Source organism: Gallus gallus, chromosome 5 (genome assembly GCF_016699485.2).
Source record: "Gallus gallus isolate bGalGal1 chromosome 5, bGalGal1.mat.broiler.GRCg7b, whole genome shotgun sequence".
In the NCBI taxonomy this organism is placed as follows: domain Eukaryota; kingdom Metazoa; phylum Chordata; class Aves; order Galliformes; family Phasianidae; genus Gallus; species Gallus gallus.
In genome coordinates, this window is record NC_052536.1 from 37,328,950 (window position 1) to 37,352,832 (window position 23,883).

General features: G+C 51.2%; 1 protein-coding gene across 2 annotated transcripts; it reads left to right on the forward strand.

The window, feature by feature from the left end:
• The first annotated feature begins 4,396 nt into the window (after window positions 1-4,396).
• Window positions 4,397-23,555, forward strand: VSX2 (visual system homeobox 2). 2 transcript variants are annotated; one of them, XM_025150559.3, is made up of 5 exons: window positions 4,397-4,864; window positions 5,943-6,027; window positions 8,201-8,324; window positions 21,164-21,344; window positions 21,933-23,555. In XM_025150559.3, exons 1-5 carry the CDS (start codon window positions 4,438-4,440, stop codon window positions 22,310-22,312), a joined length of 1,197 nt encoding a protein of 398 aa, XP_025006327.1. In that variant the 5' UTR covers window positions 4,397-4,437; the 3' UTR covers window positions 22,313-23,555.
• Window positions 23,556-23,883: the final 328 nt, after the last annotated feature.

Here is a 23,883-nt window from a genome sequence, read left to right on the forward strand (position 1 = left end):
TAACATTTTAAGATTCTTGGTGCAGTTTTATAGGCAAGATAAATTAGTTAATGCTCAGGGTCTGGAAAACAAGGCTGCTTCCTCTCAGAAAAAAAAAACACCCTCTCTCCTCTCCCCAAATTTCACCTTTAGTTTTTGCCCATGGTAGAAAGCTTCTGTGTTCTGAATAGCGGTGGGTTAAGCAATGCTCTTGACATCTTGTCTTCTTATTCATAAAAGCATAGCAATTACGACTCATAACGATAGAAACATAGAATCACTAATACCATCTAGTCCAACTGTCCACCTACCACCAATATTTCCCAGCTAAACCACATCCCTCAGCACCACATCTACATGTTTCTTGAACACCCCCAGGGACAGGGACTCCACCGCCTCCCTGGGCAGCCCATTCCAATACCTCACTGCTCTTCTGGAGAAGAATTTTTTCCTACTAACCAACCTGAAACCCCCCTGGTTCGACCTGAGGCCATTCCCACAATTGGTCCTTAAAATTTCCCTCTCTGGTCACTTCTTTTTTTCTTTTTGCTTTCTAATAGATCAATACCACAAGCACTTAAAACAGGGTGAGTAAAAATAGGCTTGGTTGTTCCAGAACAGTAAAGGCCATCTACATTGGTAGTAAGCTTGTTTGAAAAAGAAATAATAGAAATATATATTTGTTTAATATTATTCTCTTCTATTTTAGGGGATGGGGAACAGTGAGAAGAAGCCTCCAGTTTCACTCCATCCAGCACTGCCCACTATCAGAGGTAGGATCAGACTGAGTAACCACTCCAGGTTTGCTTAAAGGGTTAATTCCTCTCCCACTCCAATGTTCAGATAAGGGAGTAGCCAATATGTACAGTTCCCAGAAAGCCTTTGTGGCCCAGTCCTTACACCTCAGCAGCTCTGTGCAGAAAATCTGTTGTCCAACCCCTTGTGCTGAGCAGGGCAGAGCTGTTGAGTGTCCTCGTCACAGGAGAGGGGAATGGCTTCTGCACAACGCAGGGGTGGGTTCTGGCAGCTGGGTGCTACACAGCACGAATGGAGGTGCTCAGATACAGAAGTAGACAAGGGAAACGTCAATGTGTCTGCATCAGGACAGAAGACGAACTGTAATGCAAAAAGCAAGGTCACAAGAAGCATTATGCCAAGTGAAATCCCAGCTCTGCTCAGCACCGGTGGCCAGAGTCCTGCCTATTTCAGCAGGCTGAGGAGGTTAAGGGGTTAAGATGTGCATCCTGACAATACCAAAGCAGTTCAGAGCAAACCAAAATGGCGAGCTCTGCTTGGAGCTGCAGTAACTCAGCCAGCAGCTGCCAGCTGTGAGCATTTAGCAATGGCCATGGCAGGTGCCATAATCTCCTTCTCATCTCCTGCTTTGCATCTCCAGTGATTATTTAGAAGTCAATGCACCTGATGTAAAGAGAACACGTGCCTGACAGGACTCTGATGTAACAGACATCAGAAAATTCTATGATTTTTGTTTACTTTTAAGGAATGTATCTGACAGCTTAAGCTCTGTGGAGTCAAAGACTTTAAGGCCTGAAGGGAATGTTACCATCTTCTAGTTTGAACTTCAGCATAAAACAGGCTACAAAACTTCACCAAATAATTCCTGCATTAGAGCAATGGCTTCTGGATGAGTTATAGATCATCTCTTAAAAAGACTTTCAGCCTTGGTTTGAAGACTTTATGTGACAGAGAGAATCTATGACATCTGCGGGTAGGTAGCTTCAGTCACTCCTTTTGCCTCAGCAGTTTTTATTAATACAGCAAGTGTTTGTTCTTGTCATATTAGCATTCTCACGTCCTATATCCATCTACAGTGCAACATATGGCAGCGGGATAATGAAAATGCCCGGAGTCTGTGACTACAGTAGATCATAAGTTAAAGAACTGCTAAAATAAAAATGGACTAGAAGAGACTCTTATACAAAGTATTTTTCCCCATATAGGATTTGAAAAGAGAGAGGCAGAATTGGTGTAGAACATGCAGAGGAGACCGGGACAGGTGAGGCTGCACTGGAAGGACCGAAAAGCCATTGTGGAGGAAGGGAAGAGCATGGGAACGTTAGGTCTGTTGCCCAGTGAGTGTGAACCCATTGCAGTTTGTAGAGACAAAGGGTGAGGTGGCTTTGAAGTTACACATAACACGTGGTAGAGACCGAGGGGAAGTGACACTTCTTTGCAGACTAAAGGTGGTGGTGGTGACAACACTGTTTCTGGTGGAGTTCAGAGTGTCCATGGATGCAGAAAGAGGCTGGGAGAAAGTCAAGACTTGGTTAACTGTAGAACAGAGCAATAGAAAATCTTAGGTTGGAAATGACCTCAAAGCCTACCCAGTCCCAACCCCGTGCTGTGGGCAGGACTGCCCCCACCAAATCAGGCTGCCCAGAGCCCCATCCACCCGGTCTCAAGTGCCTCCAGGGATGGGGCACCCAATGCATGTGTTCAGGATGAAATATGGGTTTGCAGACAGATGAGAAAGGAGTGAAAGTTCAGCATCAAAGTTAATGCAGCAGAACAATGGGAGAAGACAAAGGATATGTTGGATTATGAAAACGTGATAAGGTTCTGAGGCTTCTGAGGGGCTCTCCCCAGGAGAGCATCAGAGTTGTTAGGATGAGGAGAGCTCCAATAAAGCCAATATTTACTCTGATCGTGGCAGGCTGAAAAGGTTGCCAGAGATTAATCATAGAGATATTGAAATGTAAGTAAGTGTTCAGTGACTTAAGTCCACTGCACTTATTGAAATGTGAGTTCAGATTCCTAATCACAGGAACTCTGCTAGCTTGCAGAGAGGCAAAGAGCAATGAGAGCAGGCATATTAAAAAGCAGACAGCCAAACATGGAGCTCAGTGACCAGGGTCAGAAAGAACTTGGCAGAGGGGGAGCAGGCTGTTCTCACAGCCCTGGGGCATGGCCAGAAAAGGGAGGGCCTCCAACACCCCCAGGGTAACAGAGGGGTGAGGCTGTGCAGGTGCATTGGGTGGAACCACTCTGCAAAGGCAGCAAACGCCCTGGTGGGCAGGTGGGGAAATGCTGGGAGAAAAGCAATGAACAGGGAGTTAAACATACGAGAAAGACCCCATGTAATTCTATACGCTGACAGTGCTTTGCTTTTGTATAGACAGCGGAATGAACTACTGTGCTTGCTTCAGATCACCGGCTGCCACTCAGGGAGGCACAGAGTGACAGAGGTGACACCTGCTGCAGAGTGGACCTCAGGCTGATAAGCTCTGATGGACCTAAGCAAGAAAATGTGATCGTCCTCAAATAATTACACCTTTCCTCGTGTAGGGATGCAAAGTCAGGCCTGGAAGAGGCAAGAGAGGAAGGGGGATGGCTGTAGACGTTTGAGAACATGGGCTCAGGCTGAAATGCTGCCTCTGTGCATTACTGCACCATGTGTGAGCCCAGGACAGTTCTTTAGGTGTGGGTGCCATGTGCAGCTACTTGCCCCAGCACCTGTGCTGATCAGGGGAGCCACAGGACTTCACAGGCCTTCAGGTATGGTGGTCTGGCAGGGGACAGTCTTAGCAGTATTCCTTCTCTCTCTCTCTCTCACACAGTGAGAGTGCCCTTGGTTTGTGCAGGGGCGGTGTGACATCTGGCATCTGAAGTAGCCCCCAAACCTTTTGCAGGCCAAGAATCTAAAGTGGGATTCCCCAAATCCACAGAACAGTGTATGGGCTGCCCGGGGCTGTTAGGTAATCCCAAAGGACTGTGACCACCCTGAACAGATCCCAGTTTCTGCAGTCATTCCCAGCCCCCATTTGTAGTGGCACATGCTGTGAAGGGAATACCTGCGTCAGTGAGTGACACGGGTGATGCCTGAGGATCTCTCTTCAGTCAGTGTTGAAAAGGTTGGGGTCAGGCATGCAGGACAAGGTGTGTGGGGCTGTGTCCATGGGTGGTGAGAGATGCTCTCAGCTACCGTAACACGGCGTGGCTCAGGATCTGCCCGTGTGCAGGCAGTGTTGGTCCTCTGATGACACAATCCAGATGTTTCTCCAGCACGTCATGCTCTGCCCTACCCTACTTCAAGGAACACGGCTCAGCCTCAGTCCCGAGGTCCTCTCCTTGCGCCCCAATTCCCTGCAGACCAAGTGTAGATCACGGCACGAGCCGCAGACCCGGGGATCCGGCGTTTTCCCCAGAGGCTCTTCCACGTTCTCCCTCTCCGGGACCGCTGCCCCACGGGCCGGAGCCTCGTTTTGCGGCAGGGCCCCGTCCCTTCGAGCCCAGCTCCCAGGCCTGCCCCGCCGGGCACCGGCCCCACCGCCGCCGGTGCCGGTGGCGGCTTTTTGGCATCCCTAATCGCGGCTGGCCCCTGTGATTGGCTGCGCGGCTCTGACCCCGCTCGGGCTCCCGGCTGGGCGGATAAAAGGGGCCTGAGCCGGGGGCTCCCAGGCATTCCCGGAGCGGGCACCAGGGACCGACGGCCGCAGCATGACGGGCAAAGCGGGCGCGGCGCTGGCCCCCAGCCTGCCCGGCAAGCCCAAGCCCGACGGCGCGGCCGCCGCCGCCCCGCCGCCGCCGCCCCCCGCGGCGGGAGCCAAGCCCAGCTCCGGGCCCACCCCTCCTCGCTGCACCGGCTTCGGCATCCAGGAGATCCTGGGCTTGAACAAGGAACCGCCGTCGCACCCGCGGGCCGCCCTGGACTCGCTGCCCGCCGGGCACCTGCTGGCGGCCCGCTCCGTCCTCAGCCCCGCCGGGGTGGGCGGCGTGGGCATGGGGCTGCTGGGGGCCGGAGGCATCCCCGGCTTCTACGCGCAGCCCACCTTTCTGGAGGTGCTCTCCGACCCGCAGAGCGTCCACCTGCAGCCTTTGGCCCGAGCCCCCGGGCAGCTGGACAGCAGCCAGACGGCCAGCTCAGGTAGGCACGGCCCCGGCCCCCGGGGGCACCGCCGCCCGCAGGCACCCCCGGAGCCCCGCGCCCGGCGGCGGAGAGGTGATTTCGTTTCGGAACCGAGGAGGAGGAGGAAAAGAACGAGGGAGCTCGGGACCGGCCCTCCTCGGCCGGGGCCGCGGCCGCGCCGTGATGGCCCGGCCCGTGGCTGCACCGAACACCGGCGGAGCGGCCCTCGCCCGGCCCCGGCGGCCCCAACTCGTTGCCGGGAAATTAAGGCCCGCTCCCATCCGGTTCCTAGACGGCGACAGCCGCCCGCAGACCCCGCTCCCGGGCCGCTCCCGTTCCTCCGGAGCGGCGGGCAGCGGTGTCCCGCTTCGTCCCCGAGCGTCCTCCCGGATCCCCCGCGCCGTGCCCGCCGCCCCCTCCCGCAGCGTGGCCGCCGGGAGCGGCGGAGCCTCGGCCGGGTGGCGGCACGGGGAGAAGCGGCCGGAGCTCGGGGCCAGCGCTGGGGCAAGGCGGCCCGCACCGAAACGCGCCTCCCGGCCCCGAGCTCCGGCGGCTCCCGAGGGGCGAAGGCGGCACCGCCCTGCCCGCAACACCCCCGGCCCGGGCACCCCTGGGACGCGCGGCGGCCGCGGGCAGATGCCATTCCCGGCGATGTTTCTCCCCGCGGCGGCAGCAGCCTTTATTTTTCCGCCTTCCCGGCGTTTCAACCGAGCGGCGCGGGTCCCCCGCCCCGGGGCAGGAGGCAGCGGGTGCCCGGGCGCGGGGAGGGGGTCGCGGCTCCCTCCGTTTCCTACATTTTGTTGAGATCGCGGTCTCCGCGTTTCGGCGGCCACGACAACGGCAGCCCCGCAAACGACTCCGGGCGACGTAAGGGGCGGCGAGAGCCTCCTCCCGGCCCGCGGCCCTTCCCGGAGGGGTACGGTGTCCCCGAGCCGCCCGCAGCGGGATCCGGCCCGGGGCCGGGCTGCAGCCCGCGGTCCCCGGCCGCGCCGCGATGGCAACGAAAGCTCCGAGCGGAGACGCCGGAGGGAGCGGAGCTGCGGGGCCCCGGCGGGGAGCGAGCCCCGGCCCACGGCCGCTGCCCTTCTCTCCGCAGATTCCGAGGATGTCTCCTCCAGCGACCGCAAAATGTCCAAATCTTCCCTCAACCAGAGCAAGAAACGAAAGAAGAGGCGGCACAGGTAAGCAAAGCCCGGCGGCCCCTCAGCTCCTCCCGGGAACCGGCAGCGCCGGGCCCCGCTGCCGCTTCGCGACCACGACAAGTAGGATTCGGGACGTGCCCGTAGGAGCGGGAATCGCAACGGGGATCAGCTCGGTTTGGTTTGGTTTGGTTTTCTGGTTGCGAGTTAGGGCTGAAAAAAATCCCCAACCCGTCCCAGAGCGAAGCGGTGAAATAACCAAAAGCGCTCCTTGCTCCGCGCTTAACAACCTAAAAATGGGCTGTCGGCAAGGGGGAATTTCTATCAAGGATCTCAACAGATTACTACTTAAAAATTGATGTTTGCCAATAGATGCAACGGTCGGCAGGTAGTGCCAGCCCGCGGAATGGCCGGGACTGGCTGTGGGGGATGCTCTGGGCTCGCTTCCCCTCGGAGCGCTCCGGTAACGCTTCTCCTCGCTCCTCCCGCAGTGATAATGGAGTTGGATGTTTCGTGTCGGAAACGAACCTCCCGGCCCGGGTCGTGGCGCTGCTGCGGCCGCAGGGCCGGCACAAAGGCACCTGGGCAGCGTCCCTTCGGGGCCCACTATGGAGCGATTAAATCGATCCCGCCGCGGTGCGGGAGGTGGATTAAAGGTGCCCCGGCGAAAGCTCGGAGGCCGCGTGGGTGCGGGGGGATCCGAGCAGGAGGTGCGGGGGTTCGGCCTGAGCTAACGGGGTGCTGCCGGGCAGGTTCTGCTCCGGAGCCAACGAGGATTCGTTTCTTCCTTGCGAGAGGAAACTGCGTACGAAACGGTTCCGTTTCCAGCTCCGAACAGCAGCGGACCCGTAGCACCGATTTGTATATTCTGTAAGGAACGGTTAAGGGCTGTGGTTGTACCGAGGCAGCTGACAGGCCGATAGCTCGCAAATAGCTGCGGGATGTGAGCGGCAAACGGCGGAGCGCGGTGTGTGCTGCACTGGGCCGGGGCTGCCCGGGAGGCGGCGGGGAGAGCCGGGTGGGCTCCGGGCATTGCCCCGGGGCGGGAGGCGCGGGGCTCCGCGGCCGAACCGGATCCGAACGGGGAGCGCCGTTCCTCTCCTCCCGGGGAGAAGCAACGCGAGAGGCGCCGTGCGCCGTCCCCGCGCACCCCACGTTCGTGGGAACGAAAAGTGGTGGAAAAGAGAAGGAATTTCGTTGTGAACGGCAACCGGGAGCTGCCGGCGGGCAGGTGCCTCGCATTTGCACGCTGCTTTTGTGGGTAACGCCATCGATCCGGCAGAATCGTTCAGTTCTACGGAGAGGAGGTTAATTTTGAGACTTTCTGTTTGTTCTCTCTGGAATTCCGTGGCTTTCCTGAAAGTCCTGCTTAGTTTGAAAACCATTTATTTCTTACTCTCTTTCTCCTTTATGGGCACTTTACGTTTCTTAACGTGGTGATAATTTACACATTTACTTTGAACGAAGGTTGTAAGCTGCCGTTGTTGCTGTTTTTCTGGTAGGATTTTCTTTGTCTGCTGTTTGGTCTTTCGGTTTTGCCATCGGAGCCCTGCGAGTTCTTACTGAAAATGGCATTTTGCATACAGCGGGGCTTAAGGGCGAGAATGGCAGTCCCTGGGGAGTGGAAGCGGTCCGAGACCTCCCGGCCGTCCCGGTGTCCCACTGCTGACTTCTCAGTCTGCCTGGCCCAAGAGCCTGCAGTGCTGCGGCTGCTGCCTGCCCGGGAGGGTTCCTGGAGGACAACGGGGCAGTGCCAACTGGCAGAGAGCGGCAACTGGGCTATCGGTGTGGGAGCAACCAGTGGGGAGAGGAGAGAGGGAGCTGGCACTGCGCTCCGGGGGGCGACATCCCGGGGAAGGGCGGGGTGCAGTAGTAGGGCACAGAGTGGGTAAAGGCTCGGGTGGGTTCAGCAGGGGCCCGGGCTCCAGGGAAGGCTCTCTGCCCCTCTGCTGGCTGCGGGGGGGATGTCCCCAGCAGGGCGTCCCTGACCGGGAAGGTGATTTGTAACTATACCAAGCTCTGTCTTCAGGCATTTTCTGGTTCTCCTTTCACCCTGACACCTGACCTTTTGCGCACAAAAACACAGGAGGCGAAGGGGAAATGCTATGCTTTATCAATTACTCGGGTTTCTGTAGCATCTGTGTTCATTTCTCTGACTCTGTATCTCCTTTGCTGCTTGTTATGTTTTTTGGTCAAAGAGTTTTGCTCCCCTCAGGACAATCTTCACATCCTACCAACTGGAAGAGCTGGAAAAGGCCTTCAATGAGGCTCACTACCCTGATGTGTATGCTAGAGAGATGCTGGCCATGAAAACAGAGCTGCCAGAAGACAGGATACAGGTAATGGTACTTCTCAGGTCCCCTTGTCCTGCCCCTCCTGCCCACGCTCATCCCAACCTGGAGGAAAGGAGGCACATGGGACAGAGTTTGCTTCTCTGGTTGAACCCCCATAGGCTGTCCATTCCCTGCTTTAAACATGTGGGCAGCCAGACCAGCTATTCTTTGCCCATTTGTACGCAGGGCTTGTCTGTTAACACGTGTGGCATGTAGTGGTGATTTGGTGGGTGTGTGTTGAAGAGGGAATCTTGAATCACTGAAGGGGAACAGCTGTGCAAGGAAAGTCTGTAGGGTTTTGAGGTATTGGTAGTATAGGTGACGAGAGCTGGCTGGAGTCTGGGTTTGGGTGGGCAGTCTGGGTGAGATGGATCTCGTCTGTGCCCCTCTGGGCTCCAACCCAGGGGCCACAACAGCAGGTATTTGGCCCCTCTGTGGGCAGAGTTGAGAGGTGAGCCCCAGCTGGCATGTCTGCGCATCTCTGTAAGTTCACTGCATTTGCCTCTTCAAATGCAGCTCCCCTGAATGTTTCTGTGGGTCTTTGTTTTTTTTTTCTGATTACGTATAATGTTTGGGCATTATTTGTGTGCCTGCCCTGTGGTGACATTGCAGAATGTTCTTGGGCAGATCCAACATGAAGTCCACCAGGGTGGACTCCAGCAATTTTCTCATGCCTGACTTCCTCCAGGTTGCTTGTGAGGCATGGGGATATAATGGCCAAGTCTTAAACCTGTTTTTGCTGATGCAGTATTTACAAGAGTGCCATATTTGCTGTTAGGTAAATCTGTAAGGTGAGTCCTGGTTACAAAGTGAGCTGGGCTTCTTGCCCATCGTGCCAACAGGACTCCTGCTGACCTAACAGCTTGTAGACACTCTGTGTGTGGATGGGGTTTCTGCTGGACTTCAGAAGTCCTTTTGTCTGAAATCCTACCTGCCATTAGGTAGGATTTCTCTCTGAGCAGCAGGATCCAATGGTTTGCCTCTAGAGTGTGAGCTGGATGAGAAGTCACTTCTGCTCATGCGTAGGTTTTCCCTGAAAAGCCCAGGGAAAAGGGATGTGTGGAAGGTCAGTGTTGCCTGCATCCACCATCTGACGCTGGGCTGGCAGGAAGGCCTTGTGCACTGCATGCACTGCTTCACATCTGGGACATCCTCCTGGCACTGGGAGCCATTATTTTATCTGACTGGGAAAGGAAGAAGTGGCTAACTCATCCCAGCTCTCTGGCATGCTGCCTGTCATTCTGTAGCAGTCTGAGCAACCACAACTCTTCCTGTACTGCTGAGCTTTTAAACCTAGGAGAGCTCTCTGCCATGACCCCTAGCCCCAGAGTTCAGGGCAGATGTGGCCAGCAGAAGCCCCCAGTGATGTGGATGTTCTGAGCAATAGGTTCTGCTAATGGCACAAGTATTCCAGGAGAAAGTCCTCTCGAGTGATGTTTTGTTCATCATGAAAGGGGAAATCAAGAGAAGAAGCCACAGAATTCCCATGGCATTCATTGTGTGAGTGCCTGAGGGTGAGCATCGTGAGGGTCACGTAACAGCCCTGAGCCCCACTGATGGGGAGAAGCGTCCATTCCCACTGATCTTTCCAGAGGGTCAGCACCAGAGCATCCCTTACCACGTGCTATGTGAAATCTCCCTGTTCATACCTCTTACTTTTTGTCACAGATCAATTCCCAGCTTCGGTCATGTTTCTTTGTATTTCCTCTCACGTTTCAGCTTAGCTGTCTTTGTATGAGTTCATTTCTCCTCTTACTATAGCGTTTTCTAAGGACAGTCCTGGCCACCAGCTCAGACCGTGGTGCAAGGTGGGTGTTGGGGATGGGTAGGAGAGCAGGGCAATACTCTGTGATAGTTACTGAATGCTTTGAGAGCTTACCAGGGTTTCAAATCCACATAAATACCTTTGTATCTTGTGACAAAGGCTTCCACAGCAGAATCACATGAATAAAGTACATCTTGCTTTGAATCCACAAGCATCACTTAATGCCACATACTTCTCCTCTTGGAAGAGGCAGCCAACAATTAATCTTTATTCTCCTTTTCATAATATTTACAATTTTGCATCATCTTATTTTTCCCCCCTTTCTAACTGCCTGAGGGAGGTCTCTATTCCTATGTTCCCACTGAAGCTTGCAGTTCCTCCCATCTCCCAGCACTGTTCTCTCTCTCCTGTAGGTCATTAATGAGTGGTTTCTCAGACTGTTGTGGCTATCGCATGCTGTGAGTTCCCACTGGATCCTCACCTGAGAGTGATATCTGCCCCTTATTTTCATTCATGGGATTATTTCTCAGGAGGTAGTAGTCAAAGAGAAAGTAAATCACCTATGAAATTCAATATGAAAGTGAAATTCAGAGAGTGCAATTGAGAGAATGATATATAGGAACTGCTTGCGTGTAAAACCTCCAGCAGAATGCTGCAAATAGCCATCAGAGGCCACAAAAGTTATTGGTTTGAGAGAATATTGAATTCAGGAAAAGATATTCAAATCTTCCATTTACAGAGAAGATGAGCAGGTATTTTATTTTTTTTTTCAAGGCAGCTTTCCTTGCCTTGCATATACCATCCCCTGCATCCAACTGGCTGCTGCTGGGAGGAATGTGAGCATCCTCCCATTGGGCAATGTGGGAAAAGGGTTTGATTTTTTCCCAATGAGACACAAACCTGACCAGATGTCACCGTGGCCGTTTTGCACGGCACTTGAAATAGACCACATTAATCAGTGCTTTGAGGAAAATATTCAGAGGAGTTGAAGTGTTGCTATTAAAATAAGCCCGGACCTTCCTGTACAATGTAGGTGGGGTAAATAGATTTCTGTGGGGATGTATATCCTGAATAGACAACTTGAAGTGCTGAAAACAGCCTCAAGCTGACAAGTATTCTAATGTTTGACTTAAACTAGTGCCTTTATCTCAACAGATCTCTTAAATGTAACATGTGGATTTAGATAAGTTATCTCTATTGAATTAATTAATGTGTGACATATTCAAACTTTAAATGCCATTATCTATAATACTAAAGGTCAGTAACAGATTGATTTGGGATTATTGAAATGTCTGTATATGACTGCAATTGCAGTCAAACACTGCAGTCTGTCTTCTACATCACTTAATCAGATCCGTGTTTCCATAACATAACATAAGATCCTGACTGATGCTGTGGAGATGCTAGTTTTATCTGAAGGGAAATAAGCCATTAGAAAATAAAAATAAAAAGAATGGACTTGCTAAAAATGGCCAACTTGTGTTGCCAAATGATTATAAAGCACCTAGGTGAATGGAATAGTTGGCGACATTTAGACTTTCTCAAGCAATCCAAAGGAATGCCATAGAGGTGCTTGTGCCATGCCTGGGAGTTGGGTTATCTGTGCGTCCAGCAAGCTCTGTCCCCTCAGCTGAGGGATTCACTGTGGCTGAAACCAGAATAAAACCAACTAAAGCTGTGAAAACCTGTGATTGGGAATACATTGTTTTAGCTGCTCTCAGATTGGCCCCTCTCTGTATCACTATGTAGACCCTGAGGAGATGAAGGGGAATGGAAGAGCCAGAAGGGGTAGTTATTCAGGGAGCGGGGTGGGGGGAAGCATTGACACCAAAAGTACTTCTCAATACTTTTGAGGAAAAAGAAAAAAGGCTCAGCTTGCTTCAGTCCTGCAGTTATGCTCTATGTTTAGGGATGGATGAAGGAACCCTACTGAGATAGACTAGCATCTCTTTTACCCTGATAGAGTATTTAAAGGCAAGCTTCTGGGTGTGTGACCCTGAGAAAGAGGATCCTGGCTGCCAGGGCTTGCAGTACAGTCAGAAGCATTTATTTTTGTGAAGGAATGAATTTCAGCCCTAATCCCACAACGTAAGTGTGGAATGGGGATGATTGCTTCATGCGGTCACTGACCTCTGCTGAATCTCTGACTGAAAGAGCTTCCAGGGGATTTCTTAGTGCTGCAGAGAGTAGTGCTGCTGTTGATCTTTCCAAGGTTTGAGGTTCCAGCCTGTCATAACTACTCTCAGGAGGTGAAAACCTGGCTATTTTCAGGTGATTCTCACACTTAGGCCAGGCCCAGGGCCAGTGGGTTCCCACCCACGCAGCAAGCTGATGGTGACCGTGTAGCTGGAGGTGAATGACCAGGATGAGTGGGCTGCTTGGTGGTAGGTGATCAAGGTGATGGAGGAGCTGAAAATGTTGCTGTTGTATGTGAGCCAACCTTTCCAACAGCTTTTTTTCTTTTCTTTTTAAGAGCCCTGCAAGAAGTTAATCATGAAATAGAGCTGAGGAGTTATGCTGGCTACCTTTTCCAATAATTCCTGAGCACTGACTCAAGGCACAGCAGTATGATACCAGATACATTAACTTTCCCTGTGCTTTTAGAGATGTAGGAAGTGTACAAGTGAGAGTAATAACACTAATCAAGCTTACTGGCTCGGTGAGAATGTTATTATGAGTGCTTCTCATAGCGTATGGCGCATCTCTGCCTCCATGTCTTTAATTGGTATGTGAGAGGTTCATCCACTTTTGCTGCCTCTTCAATACTGCGCTTGTTTAGTTCATCTAGCTTCATATTAATTTTCATTTTTTCAATTAAGAGATGTTTAATCTGGCCCTTTCTGTAATTGAGTGTTTTCATTACCCTTTATCCATGGCCCGTTTTCAGTTCATGTGCTAAAACTTTGTTTATGAGTTAATTACCATAGCTGTAAACAGAGGGGCTGGGTGGTGTGCAAACACAGGGGCCCTTGCAATCCTGGGTTTGCCATCTGAAAAGTCTCACATTACGTGCATTTGGACAGAGCAAAAAATGAGGCAGGAAGGCAAATGGATGGCATGGAACACCTGTTTACTGTGAAGTGGAAATTTCCTGCCTGTCGCTAGACCTTGCAGGTAACCTGCCCTGGTTTTGGGATTTACCTGGGTAGAGTTGGGGCTGTAGGTACTATTTAGTTGTGGTGGTGGTGGTGTTGGTTTGGGTTTGGTTTTTTTTTTTTTCTGGGATTTTTTGTTTGTTTGTTTTTGTGCAGTGATGGAGGTATTGAGGTATATACCTCTGTATTTCCAGGTACCGCTTTATCCCTCTGCATTCCATCCCTGAGTTCCATTGGTTGCAGACCAAATTTGTAAATGGGACAGAAATTCAAACTAAGACAACCTTGGATGTTTTAGTCTTCTGCTTTACTGCTCTGCCCCCTGCAAGATGTTCACAACTGTCACAGCATAAAGGACAGCGTGGTAGCAAGAGGGAAATGGGGCGGTGCTTTCTCTGTGGTTTGGAGAGCCTATCCCTAAGGTCAGACACCTCCAAGTGTTGGGATACTTTTTCTCTCTGTGAGAGGGAAGACAGCTACCAACAAAATATACCATAGGCTATTGCTGTGAGGGCCTTGGCAGGGCCTTTCTCCATCACAGACAGGAGAATGAGGGAGCAATGGCTCTGCAGGGTCAGTGCCACGCTATGACTACTCAGGATCTCTTCCCCACATTTATCCCACTGTTTTCTTAGCAGTTGTCCGTGTTAGCTGAGGCACTGTTGTTCATTAGTCACTTCAGTAGTTCAATAGTGAATTCCCCTCTAACCTTTGGGTGCCTGGCAGAGAGACCGGCTGATGGTTGTGTTCAGGTTTTCTCTTAATGACCTTTTATTATAAATTTTTCCTCCCTCCCTGACTTTGAATGCAGATTTTTTTAAATGGTTCAATAACTTCGGTGCTTTGGAGGCACAGTTAATTTACTTTTCTCCTTATTTCTTAATGGATCTCTTCTTATTTTTTTTTGGTATAGTGCTTATCATTTACCCTGATAGATGTCAACAACTTAAGCGTGGCTCACCCGGAGGGAGGCTGAGCTGAGTAAATGTGTGCACAATGTTGCTGATAGGGAAACAGCTCCTTGGAAGGACCAAGCCAACCTGGCCATGTAAACGTACATGATGAGTATCTGACCTCCTGGGTCACAGTAAGGAGACAGACTGCTGTTCTGGCCTGATCTTTGACTCTGGTGATCCTCCTTGTTCCCTGGATTCAAGAGACCCTACTGAAGGATTCCTTATTGCACAAGGCAAGGAACTGTGACTGCCATCCTTACCATGTATCTTCCTAAGTGAGATGGCTGATAGTCCTGCGTAAGATTTGACTCACTTAAGGTTGCTTCTTAGCTGGTGGAGACTTCAACATAAACATTTCTAGTAGAACTGCACTTGTGTGCGCAAGTACATATAACACAGCAGAGGCTGTGTTCACAGAGTTCATTGCATATGGATGTTTACAAAGACTAATTGTGATGTTTCTTCTGTTTCAGAGGAGGTACAGAGCAGTTTTAGCATGGGAAAATGAGGCAAAACGGTGTGACACAGGCAGGATACCAGCTTGGTTAATGGAGGCCAGGTTTACCATCAGCATTGTGAGCACCTGTAGGATAGATGCTCTGTGCAGCATCGTCCCTTGTGTTAATGACAAATGTCTCCCTAGGTTAATGTGGATGGCAAGGCCAGGTGAAAACCCTAGGATTGAACTAAGGGTGTAATTTAAAATGTTCTCTGGCCAAGAGGGATTTTGCCTCCTTACATTCCCTCATTTATCATTGACTTTTTATCTTCGACTCTTTGCAAGGGATAGAGGGATGCTGGACAGAGAAGGATTAGGGTCCTAGCAGTGGGAAGATGCACTGGGCCTAGGTGAGGTGAGATATTTACAATTTTGTCTGCATCAGTCAGATAGAATGCAAAAAATAGTTGTATTTACACATTTGGTGCTGTTGCATTGGATTCAGGGCATGCATGGCCTGCAAGAGCTGCAGCATGGTATTGTCAGACACACTTCTGCTAGGTGTTGCGTTGACCTATATTCAAAGTGTGTCTTGTGCTAGTTTGGCTTAGAGGATACTTGAATTTGGATGAACCGCTGTATTTTTGCTTGCAAGAGGTGAGTACAGATTTACAGCTTATCACAGCACGTCTGGTTGGATCTGTTAGCCAAGTGATCAGCCACAACTCCAGCTTCTAGTGAGGATTCTTCCCATGTCATGTAAGTGAATTGCTCCTTCTAACGTGAGCTCAGAAAGCTCTTTCCTAGTGTTAGTAAGTGAAGGAATGATAACCCTGTGATCAGCCATGCAGGCCATGTGCAACCTTTACTGCTCTCATTTAACTTCATACCCATTTTATGCCAGCCGTAGAAAGTGATGTCACCATAAACAGTGCCAATAATTTTGACATTACATTTGAAAAGATACCAATAAAGTGTTGCCAGGCTTACACAAGTGCTGCAGTTTTCACCAGCAGTCAGTTGACTGGAAGCTTTCCTGGGGTGGTTGCTGCAGGCAGGGATCTGTGGAAGTCCCAGTACCCAATTGGGCCTTACACTGCCATGATTATACACTACAAACCCCCAGGTCCCATGAGTGTGGACGGGGAGATGCTCAGGGAAAGACTGAGGATGTGAGCAGTGCAAAGAACAGCCCCATAACTGTACCCAGCCAGAGTACTGGCCCTGTCCAGCATGGGGGTGATGATATCACTGTTTCTTTCAGTGGAGGTTTTAATTGCGGTTACTCTCAGTTAGGGATTTGTATCGGAAAAGAAGAAAATAGGGAGGTACATTGTTGTCAGGGAGAAGTGAGTGCTGAGAAGACAGGACCGTGACCTTGGGTGGCCCTATGATGGTGGATTATAACCAAAGGCAATGTCACAGAAATCCAGAAGGCTTTCTGGCCTTCCTGGTGTGGAAGGACAGGGATCTTCAGCTGCATCCTCACTCTGAAAGCTCAATGTCAAAGATGGCTTCTTTGCAGGGATCATACAGAGAGATACCTTGTCTCCCTTAGCTGAAGATTGGAGCCATGGGTTTATCAGAGAACATACAGTGTAAGATGGCTGTCAGCCCACGAGCAGGGCAGTATTGGGATTTTGTTCCTTCCCTTAGTTTCTGGTTGCCCAGCAGCTGTATGCAGCAGCTCCCCACGACCTGCCAAAGGCACATGCTGGTGCGTCAGTATGTCTGTATCTGTTTGTCTGTGCACATGTGTACATACATTTGCTTGTGGCCATCTAGTGGACATTTCAGCGTGTGCTGCTTTGGGCTGGGACCATCTTGTGCTTAATTAACATGGCTCATAACATGGTGAAATACTCTGCCAAAGGCACCGCGTAAGATATGGTGAAGAAAAATTCACCATTAGCTATACTGGTGTTTTCCCTTAAGGCACGATGAGAGCTTGGGCAGGGAATATAACTGTTTGTTTGTTAGAAAGACAAAGCATAGCCACCCTCAGCTTCGTAAACAGAAGCCAAGAAAATTACTTTAACCAACAAAAGTCTTAGATTGTGCTCAGGCACTGAAACAGGACGCAGTAACACCCTAGATGCCTTGAAGAATCCCTTTGCTGATTAAGATTCCCGGCTCATGTCTTCTCTCAGGCAGATTTCTCTCTTTAGCAGACAGTGTTTCAGGAGCTGATTAGGTAAACAAACTAATATGATGAATGTGGATAACAAGGACACAGTGAGTCTCATGTCCCTTTGCGAAATGAGAGATTCCTCCTACTACAATTTGCTCTTCTGCACTATCAATAATACAAAAGAGTATTGGTCGTCATTTGTGCTTTGGAGGAGGAACCTGGCAAGAATAACCTTGCCAGTTTTTGCTCTGAAGTGCTGTGACCCTGCAATGCAGTGCACAGTGCCTATGGTTTGACTGCCTGGGGCAGTGGGTACTGAGGACAAAAATTAGTTGATGGTAGGATTAGAAATATTCCCATTTGTAAGGCTTTCCAGTACTGCTGGTTTTGGTATAGGGTCTGAGAAAGACAGGCACGTGAAATGAGCACCCAGGAGATGATGCTGAAGGTGCTGGCATTTGCTACAGCTTGTGTGCTCGCATGGCTGGACCCCAAAGCTAATGTGTCCTGTGGTAAAGAAAACACAAAATCTGGGGTGCTGTCAGAGTAATGGGACAGGAACAGCTATACCACTGATAGTCATCAGCAGAGGTACAGGTCTCATGAGCGTTAAACCTTGGAAATATCACAGTGCATCACTGAAACATTCCCCTTTCCTGCCTGATGAAGGTCAGCCAGGAAGCAGCACCAGATCCTTTTCTAAGGGGAGCTGGAAGATGAGCTCCTTCAGGCTGCAGTGACCAAGCCTTCCCTACCAAAACTTTCTTCTGACATACCAAATCTCACCTCCTGCTGCCCTGTTTCCTCTTTCCTGCTCTTGGGAAAGGGTATGAAGAGGGTGGTTTTAGTCAATACAGATGGATGAATTTCTCCAGTGTGGCAGCAGATGAGAAAAAGGGGTCTTCATGTGTGCCTACGACGAGACAAAGAAGCATCGCCCAGAGCCCGGCCAGCTTTCCCTTCCTTCTGCGCCTTACCCCCACCCAATGCTGTCTCTGCTCAGTCACTCCCTCTAGCGCTCATCCCTACCTTACAACATCATGAAGTACTTAACTCTTTTCACATCCTTTTCTAATTCAAGAAACGTTTTCTCCTTATGTCTGAAATATCTCTCCTTATTCAGATCTATGCTTAAAATTGTCTTTAAAGAAGTTGGTTCTTGGGTTTTCTGGTCACTGCCAAGAAACCAAAGATTAGCAAGACAGGTTTACCTACTTCACTGTCATCCAGTTTCTGAGGATAGGGCTTCTGGAACAAGCATCCTATCTTCCACAGAGGTGAAATATTAATAGGATGTAAATTATCTTAAATGGTAGACTGTTGGTCCAAAAAAACGCCTTTGCCCACCAGATTGTGATAGCTTTGCAAAAACATCAGATATGCTTCAGTAAACACAGTCTGAAATTAATAATGGGTTTTAGGTCATGAAAGTGTGGAAGTAAAGACCCAATCCTTTCAGCATACCCTCTGCTGTGTCATGGAGAGCCAGAGGAAAGCAAGTGAGAGGCAAGCTGCATGGGTAAATACAGCATTTCACAAAGCTGAGCACATGGGGTGGGAAGGAACAAGTCCAAGTATAGGCCAAGCTAAACATTACTTGATGCAGGACCATATTTGATGAAGTCAGAGGAAGTTGTAGAACAAACATCTAAAAGTGAAAACAACTTCAGCCTAAGAAGACAGAATATCAAAACTTCAAGTAAATTGAAAAGAAACTACAAAGGAAGGAAAAGTGGGATACCTACAAACAATACCTGAGTTTTCAGAAGTTGTGGCTGATACGCCAACACCACATAAAATACTCCAGGACTAGTAAACCTGTTGCACAATTCTGCTCAGAATGGAGGCATGAGAAAATTTTGGTAGCACGTTATGAGATCCTAAGAATACAGTAAGGTCTTCCCCCAGAAGGGAGTCTTAGTTATGGCGCTGTATGACTGAGAGTAAATTCACAAGGTTGGGCGCCAGAGAATAACGCTGCCCATCCATATTGGTGTTGCACTGGGTCTGCAGGTGCCATATTGGAGCTCATCCTGCCATGATGCATGGGATGGGGTGGTGGTGGAGGGGCTGGGCTGGGTCCTGGCCTTGGAATATTTGACATTGAGCACCGCTAGTTTCACTCGAGATCCCATCTGAGGTTAAGGGCTTGGCATCAAAACAAGATGGGCAGCCCCTCCTGCTAGAAATTCTGCCATTTCAGCGTTTCCTTTTCCCACTTCAAAACCACGAGGAAATTTCCATCGAATTTCAAACATTGATTTGGGAAATCTAATGATCATACAAGGCTGTTGATGTCATTTTGATTTGCCCACTTGGCATTGTAGCGTAGATTTTGCTTGTTACACGAACGAGATTAAAATACAACATTGAGAAGAAACCCATAGATAATTTTGATTACGCTTCCACTGGCCAGACACAGCTTTTATGTACAACTGAATCAGCATTTTGACAGTGCCAGTCAAAATTGGTCTGCCTGTGGCAAAACCTGGGCTGCCTCCTGCATTTGTTTGCCCATAGTGGGGGGAAAGAGATGTTCTGTTGCTGCAGGTTTTGAGGCAGCACTAAGAGAGAACACTGCTGTTGCAGGACTGGCCATGGAGCAGGGGGAGCCTGGGGAGCATGGGGTAAGATGTTTAGGGCAATGAGGAAGGAAGAAGGGAAAAGAGACAGGGATTGTAAAAGCCTCAGTGAGGGAGCACCTGAGTATAAGAATTGAAGAGATTTTAAAAAGTCGCCCACTTGGTACCTGGTGGAAAAAAAACCTGTGCCTGGCTGAAAATCCCGGTGAATATTTGTGCAAGCCGCTATGGGTACATGGGGAGGTGTCACTTCAGCTCCAGACCAAGGCAGATTGGCAGGTGCTGTCCCCTGGATCTTGCAGAGGAGATGCTGGCTTGTCGTGTTCTGGGAAGCATCCCGGCTGTAACATCCCCTCTGCTGGGCACAGGGGGTCTTCTGCCGGGAGAAACTGGGATCACAGCTGCCGAGCCCGTGTCCTCCATCCCTGCAGAGGATGCTGTGCAGTCCCCTCTGGGCAGGCAGGTGAAAGAGGTGATCTCACTGTGTCCGAAGGGGCCTGGCAAGGCTGCGCCCAGACATAGGTCTCACCGTCCCCATGGGCCGGGGGTCTCAGAGCCCTCTGTTCTCCCCCCTGCAGCCCACGCTCCCCCACGGCTGAGGCAACAGAGGGTTAAGCTGTCAGCTCTGTAATGTTAAACAGGTGTCAAAGGCACCTCCATATATCTGCAGATTGAAATCAAATTCTTTGCAGTATAAAAAGATAAATTACCCAGGCGATTCCCGCCTCATCCCACTCATCAGGCCAGCGCCAGACGGCAAGCAATTTTTTTTTTTAATGTGCTAACGACCTAATCAAGCAATCAAGTCGGAGAAGATTGCGGAGTGACCCCGAGCATCCATCTGCCAGCGAGACCCCGCCATTCATTTCCATTCTGCCGTGTGCTTTCCGGGAAAGGGAGGGAAAAAATAGGAGGGAAAAAAAAAAAAATCCTAAACAAATTAACACCCAATTTTCAGTGAGTCTAATTAGTTAAATGAGGAGGTGTTTGGGGTGTCCACAGGGAGGGAGGGGCTGCCTTTCGCAGAGGCGACCGGTAACTCCATGGCATTAATTAGCGCAGGTCAATGGCGTGGTTCCCCAGGGACCAGCTGCTTTAATTTCCCGTGATATTTCAGTGCCTGAGGCCCATCGATTCAAACTGAAATTAACTTATTTTTCAATCAGGCCTGGGCTGCCCCTGGGGCTGACTCTTCCTTTGCCTCCTTCTGAATAGACCTCGAGCAATTTTTCATCTAAAGCTGATGCCTCTGCTCTGCGGGGAGGGAGGGGTTGTGTGGAGGGAGGAGGGCAGGCAAGACAAGAGGGATGGAAATCGGAGAGCGAGCACTAATAGATTTCTGCGAGCCACCCCCCGCCTCCGCCCGCGGCTCTGCTCGCTGCCCCCCAGGTCACAGCTCGGAGATTATTCTGCCAATTTTCTGAGAAGATGTGGGTCTTTTCAAACAGGGAATTCAAGGCAAGCGGCACAGATCAGCTCCCCCTTCTCCTGCCTATCCAGAGCATCTCCCCCAGCTCCGCTGTCCCTGTGGCGCTGCAGCGCACAGCCCCTCGCTGCGGCTCAGGCGCCCAGTAAATAATGAAAGCAAATCCCAGACACGAGAGCCAAACTCTGCTGGAAAAAAGACAGCGCAATGGCAAATTAATTACATCCTGCAGGGAGGGATGGGACCTGCTCTCATGCTTGGCCCTTGTTGCTCCTGCAAGGAGGAGGGGGAGAAATACCCAGCGGCTGTTGTATGAGGGAAAAGCCACAAGGCTCTTGGGAGAGAGTGCACGTGCCTATCTTCATCCTCTTGCACAAGCACACACGTGCAGGGATGGGACATCACATCTCCTGCCCCCGATGCTCACATCCCCCTCTATCCTCCACCCCAGGTCTGGTTCCAGAACCGCCGGGCCAAGTGGCGGAAGCGAGAGAAGTGCTGGGGCCGGAGCAGCGTGATGGCTGAGTATGGGCTCTATGGAGCCATGGTGCGCCACTCCATCCCGCTGCCTGAGTCCATCCTCAAGTCAGCCAAGGACGGCATCATGGAGTCCTGCGCCCCATGGCTCCTGGGTAAGAGAACAGCCGGGCTCGTGGGGGTGGCAAGGAGGTCAGGATGAGGAGGGGTGTGAGGAGAAAACTTGATGGCACTCCAGCTTGCTCAGGATCCCTGCAAAGTTGTACAGAGTGCCAAGACCTCTCTTGCACTCATCCCACTTCCCTTCCTCTGGGCACCCAACAGAGCTGGACTGCTGCCCTGTTTTGCTTTGTTTGCCATGGAAGGGGGATAGTGGATGTAGTGGTTACCCTACTGTGCTCTGCTCTTTGTTTCCTGCTTTCTGAACTTTCAGGCTGGTTTTGCCCCAAAACTGATTGTGGGCATCTTAACGGCGGGCTGTCCTCCTGTCTGCATGAATCTGAGGAGGCAGGGGGTGGGTTGTATGAGGAACTGATAGGGAAAGGCAGGGAGACCTCCCCTGATCCAAGTAAGCAAATGACCCTGGGGACCCGGGCCCCTGCTGTGTCTAAGACCCTCGTCCCTACCGAGCCAGGGCTGCACTTGCGCGGGGCCAGAGCGCCTGGCGTGCCATGACTGCTGTTTGAAGCAAGGGTTTCTGCTTTTCCTTAATTCTGGCCTCTCTTTATCTTTGCTGTTTTCAGTTCAAGATGGCTTTCCCATGCCCAGGCGCTTTTCTAAACCCGAATACCAACAATTCTTTTTAGGGATGCACAAAAAGTCTCTGGAGGCAGCGGCTGAGGCGGGGAGGAAGACGGAGGTGGAGCGCCAGGCCCTGCCCAAGCTTGACAAGGGTGACAAGGAAGAGAGGGGCTCGGATCCCAAAACCGCCATTTCCCAGGAGGAACTGAGAGAAAACAGCATTGCCGCCCTCAGGGCCAAAGCTCAGGAGCACAGCACCAAAGTCCTGGGGACCATTGCGGGGGACACCCCGAGGAAGCCGGAGAAAGGGGAGGAAGTGGCAGAGGATGAGAGGCAGACAGAGAAGTCCAGTGCATCACAGAAAGAGGAGAAGCTGATCTAGGGGGACAGAGGCTGCGGAAGCCAGCCCTGACAGATACTGTGTCCTCTGGGGGTCACAGCCCCCTCTGATGGCCAGGTCTGGCACCCACCCAGGGTGTGGGGCCCTGGTTTCTTCACGTGGGGCTACCCCAAGGGTACCCCAGGCTACCCCAGCCTGCTCCCCTGAAGCGCAGCCCTGTCCTTCACTCCTCTACTCTTTGGGCTTTCCTTACCCCAGCCCATCCCCATCTCCATCGTCACCCCCAGGGCAGGCTGCGGCTCCAGGTCCCTCTGGTTGCGGTCCTGGGCCTAGCCTAAGGTACCATCCAGCCCCCTCCAGGCCGGTGAAGCCCAGATCCCCTTCACCTCACGCCCCATCCCGCTGTGTTCCACACCCCAGGGGACCCCACTGCCCCTGGCACGATGAGCCCATGGCCCTGTGTGTGTGAAACGCTGAGCTACTTGGCTCTCCCAGCTCAGCACTGACAGCTGCTGGGATGGGGCTGCTGGTTTGGAGTGGCTGATTTGTGCCTCCATTACGTGAGGAAACGCAGGTTTAGCTTGCAGATGCCATGCCCCGTTCCCAGCTCACACCTCCAGTGACCTCAGCCTACACCGTCATCTCCCCCATACGCACTCGGAGGCCAGTGCCACACACAGCTAAAGCCTCTCAGGCTAGACAACATTTTCCCAAGGTATTTATTGAAGTAAATTTGCCCTGCTCTCCTTCTGAGCCCTGAAGGGAATGACAGCCATGCAGATGCACCCCCGGCACACACTGTAATGTGTACATACGTCTCCTCACTGACCCCATGTGTGCACGCAGACCCATGCAGCCAAACCCGCTGTACTTCACAGCATCCCGTGCTGACATTGCCCTTCTATCCCAGCCAGGCACCCTCTCCCCAGAGCTGCTGTTTTTATTCTGTCAGAAGTAACCCCTTCCATCCAGCCCCATCTGTCTTTGTCCCCCGTTTGTTCGACGTGTTAGATTATAGCCCACGCTGTGTAAATAATGTACATACAGTGAGAAAAGAATTCAGTATTGAGGTGTTTGAGATATGGAGCTGTAATAACTTCTAGTCATTCAGAACCCGTGATTTATGTGCCATTTTCTGTAAAGATATGAACAAGAATAAAACTAAACTGGAATACGGTGTGTGAGTCTGGTCACTTTTTCAAGCAGAACGAATTCAGCCAGAGCTGAGAGGGGCGAGGTTTCAGACCTTACCCAGAAAAACTTCAGTGAGCTCCAAGCAGCACAGATTGGTGCTGGACCTGAAGGAAAGGAGGGCAGAAGAAAGCTGTAATGAGGCAGGGAGCAGCTTCACTCCGCTACAGAAGTGCTGGGGGTCTCGGAGTGAGGAGATGGGCTGCAGTATTTCACCCAAGCCAGGCTCCTTCTCCACCAAGACCTCCATTAGTGCTGCTACAAGCTGTTCTGAGGTGTTTAGAAGAGATAGAGAGCCCAGTTCAGCTTCGTGGAGAAAGGGTGTGTGCCCAGCAGGAGATGGGTGGGGTATCCCATCCAGGAGACAGCTGCAGGAGATAAACCCTGGGGAGCAGCTGGGGCAGCCTGGCCCACCCCCTGGT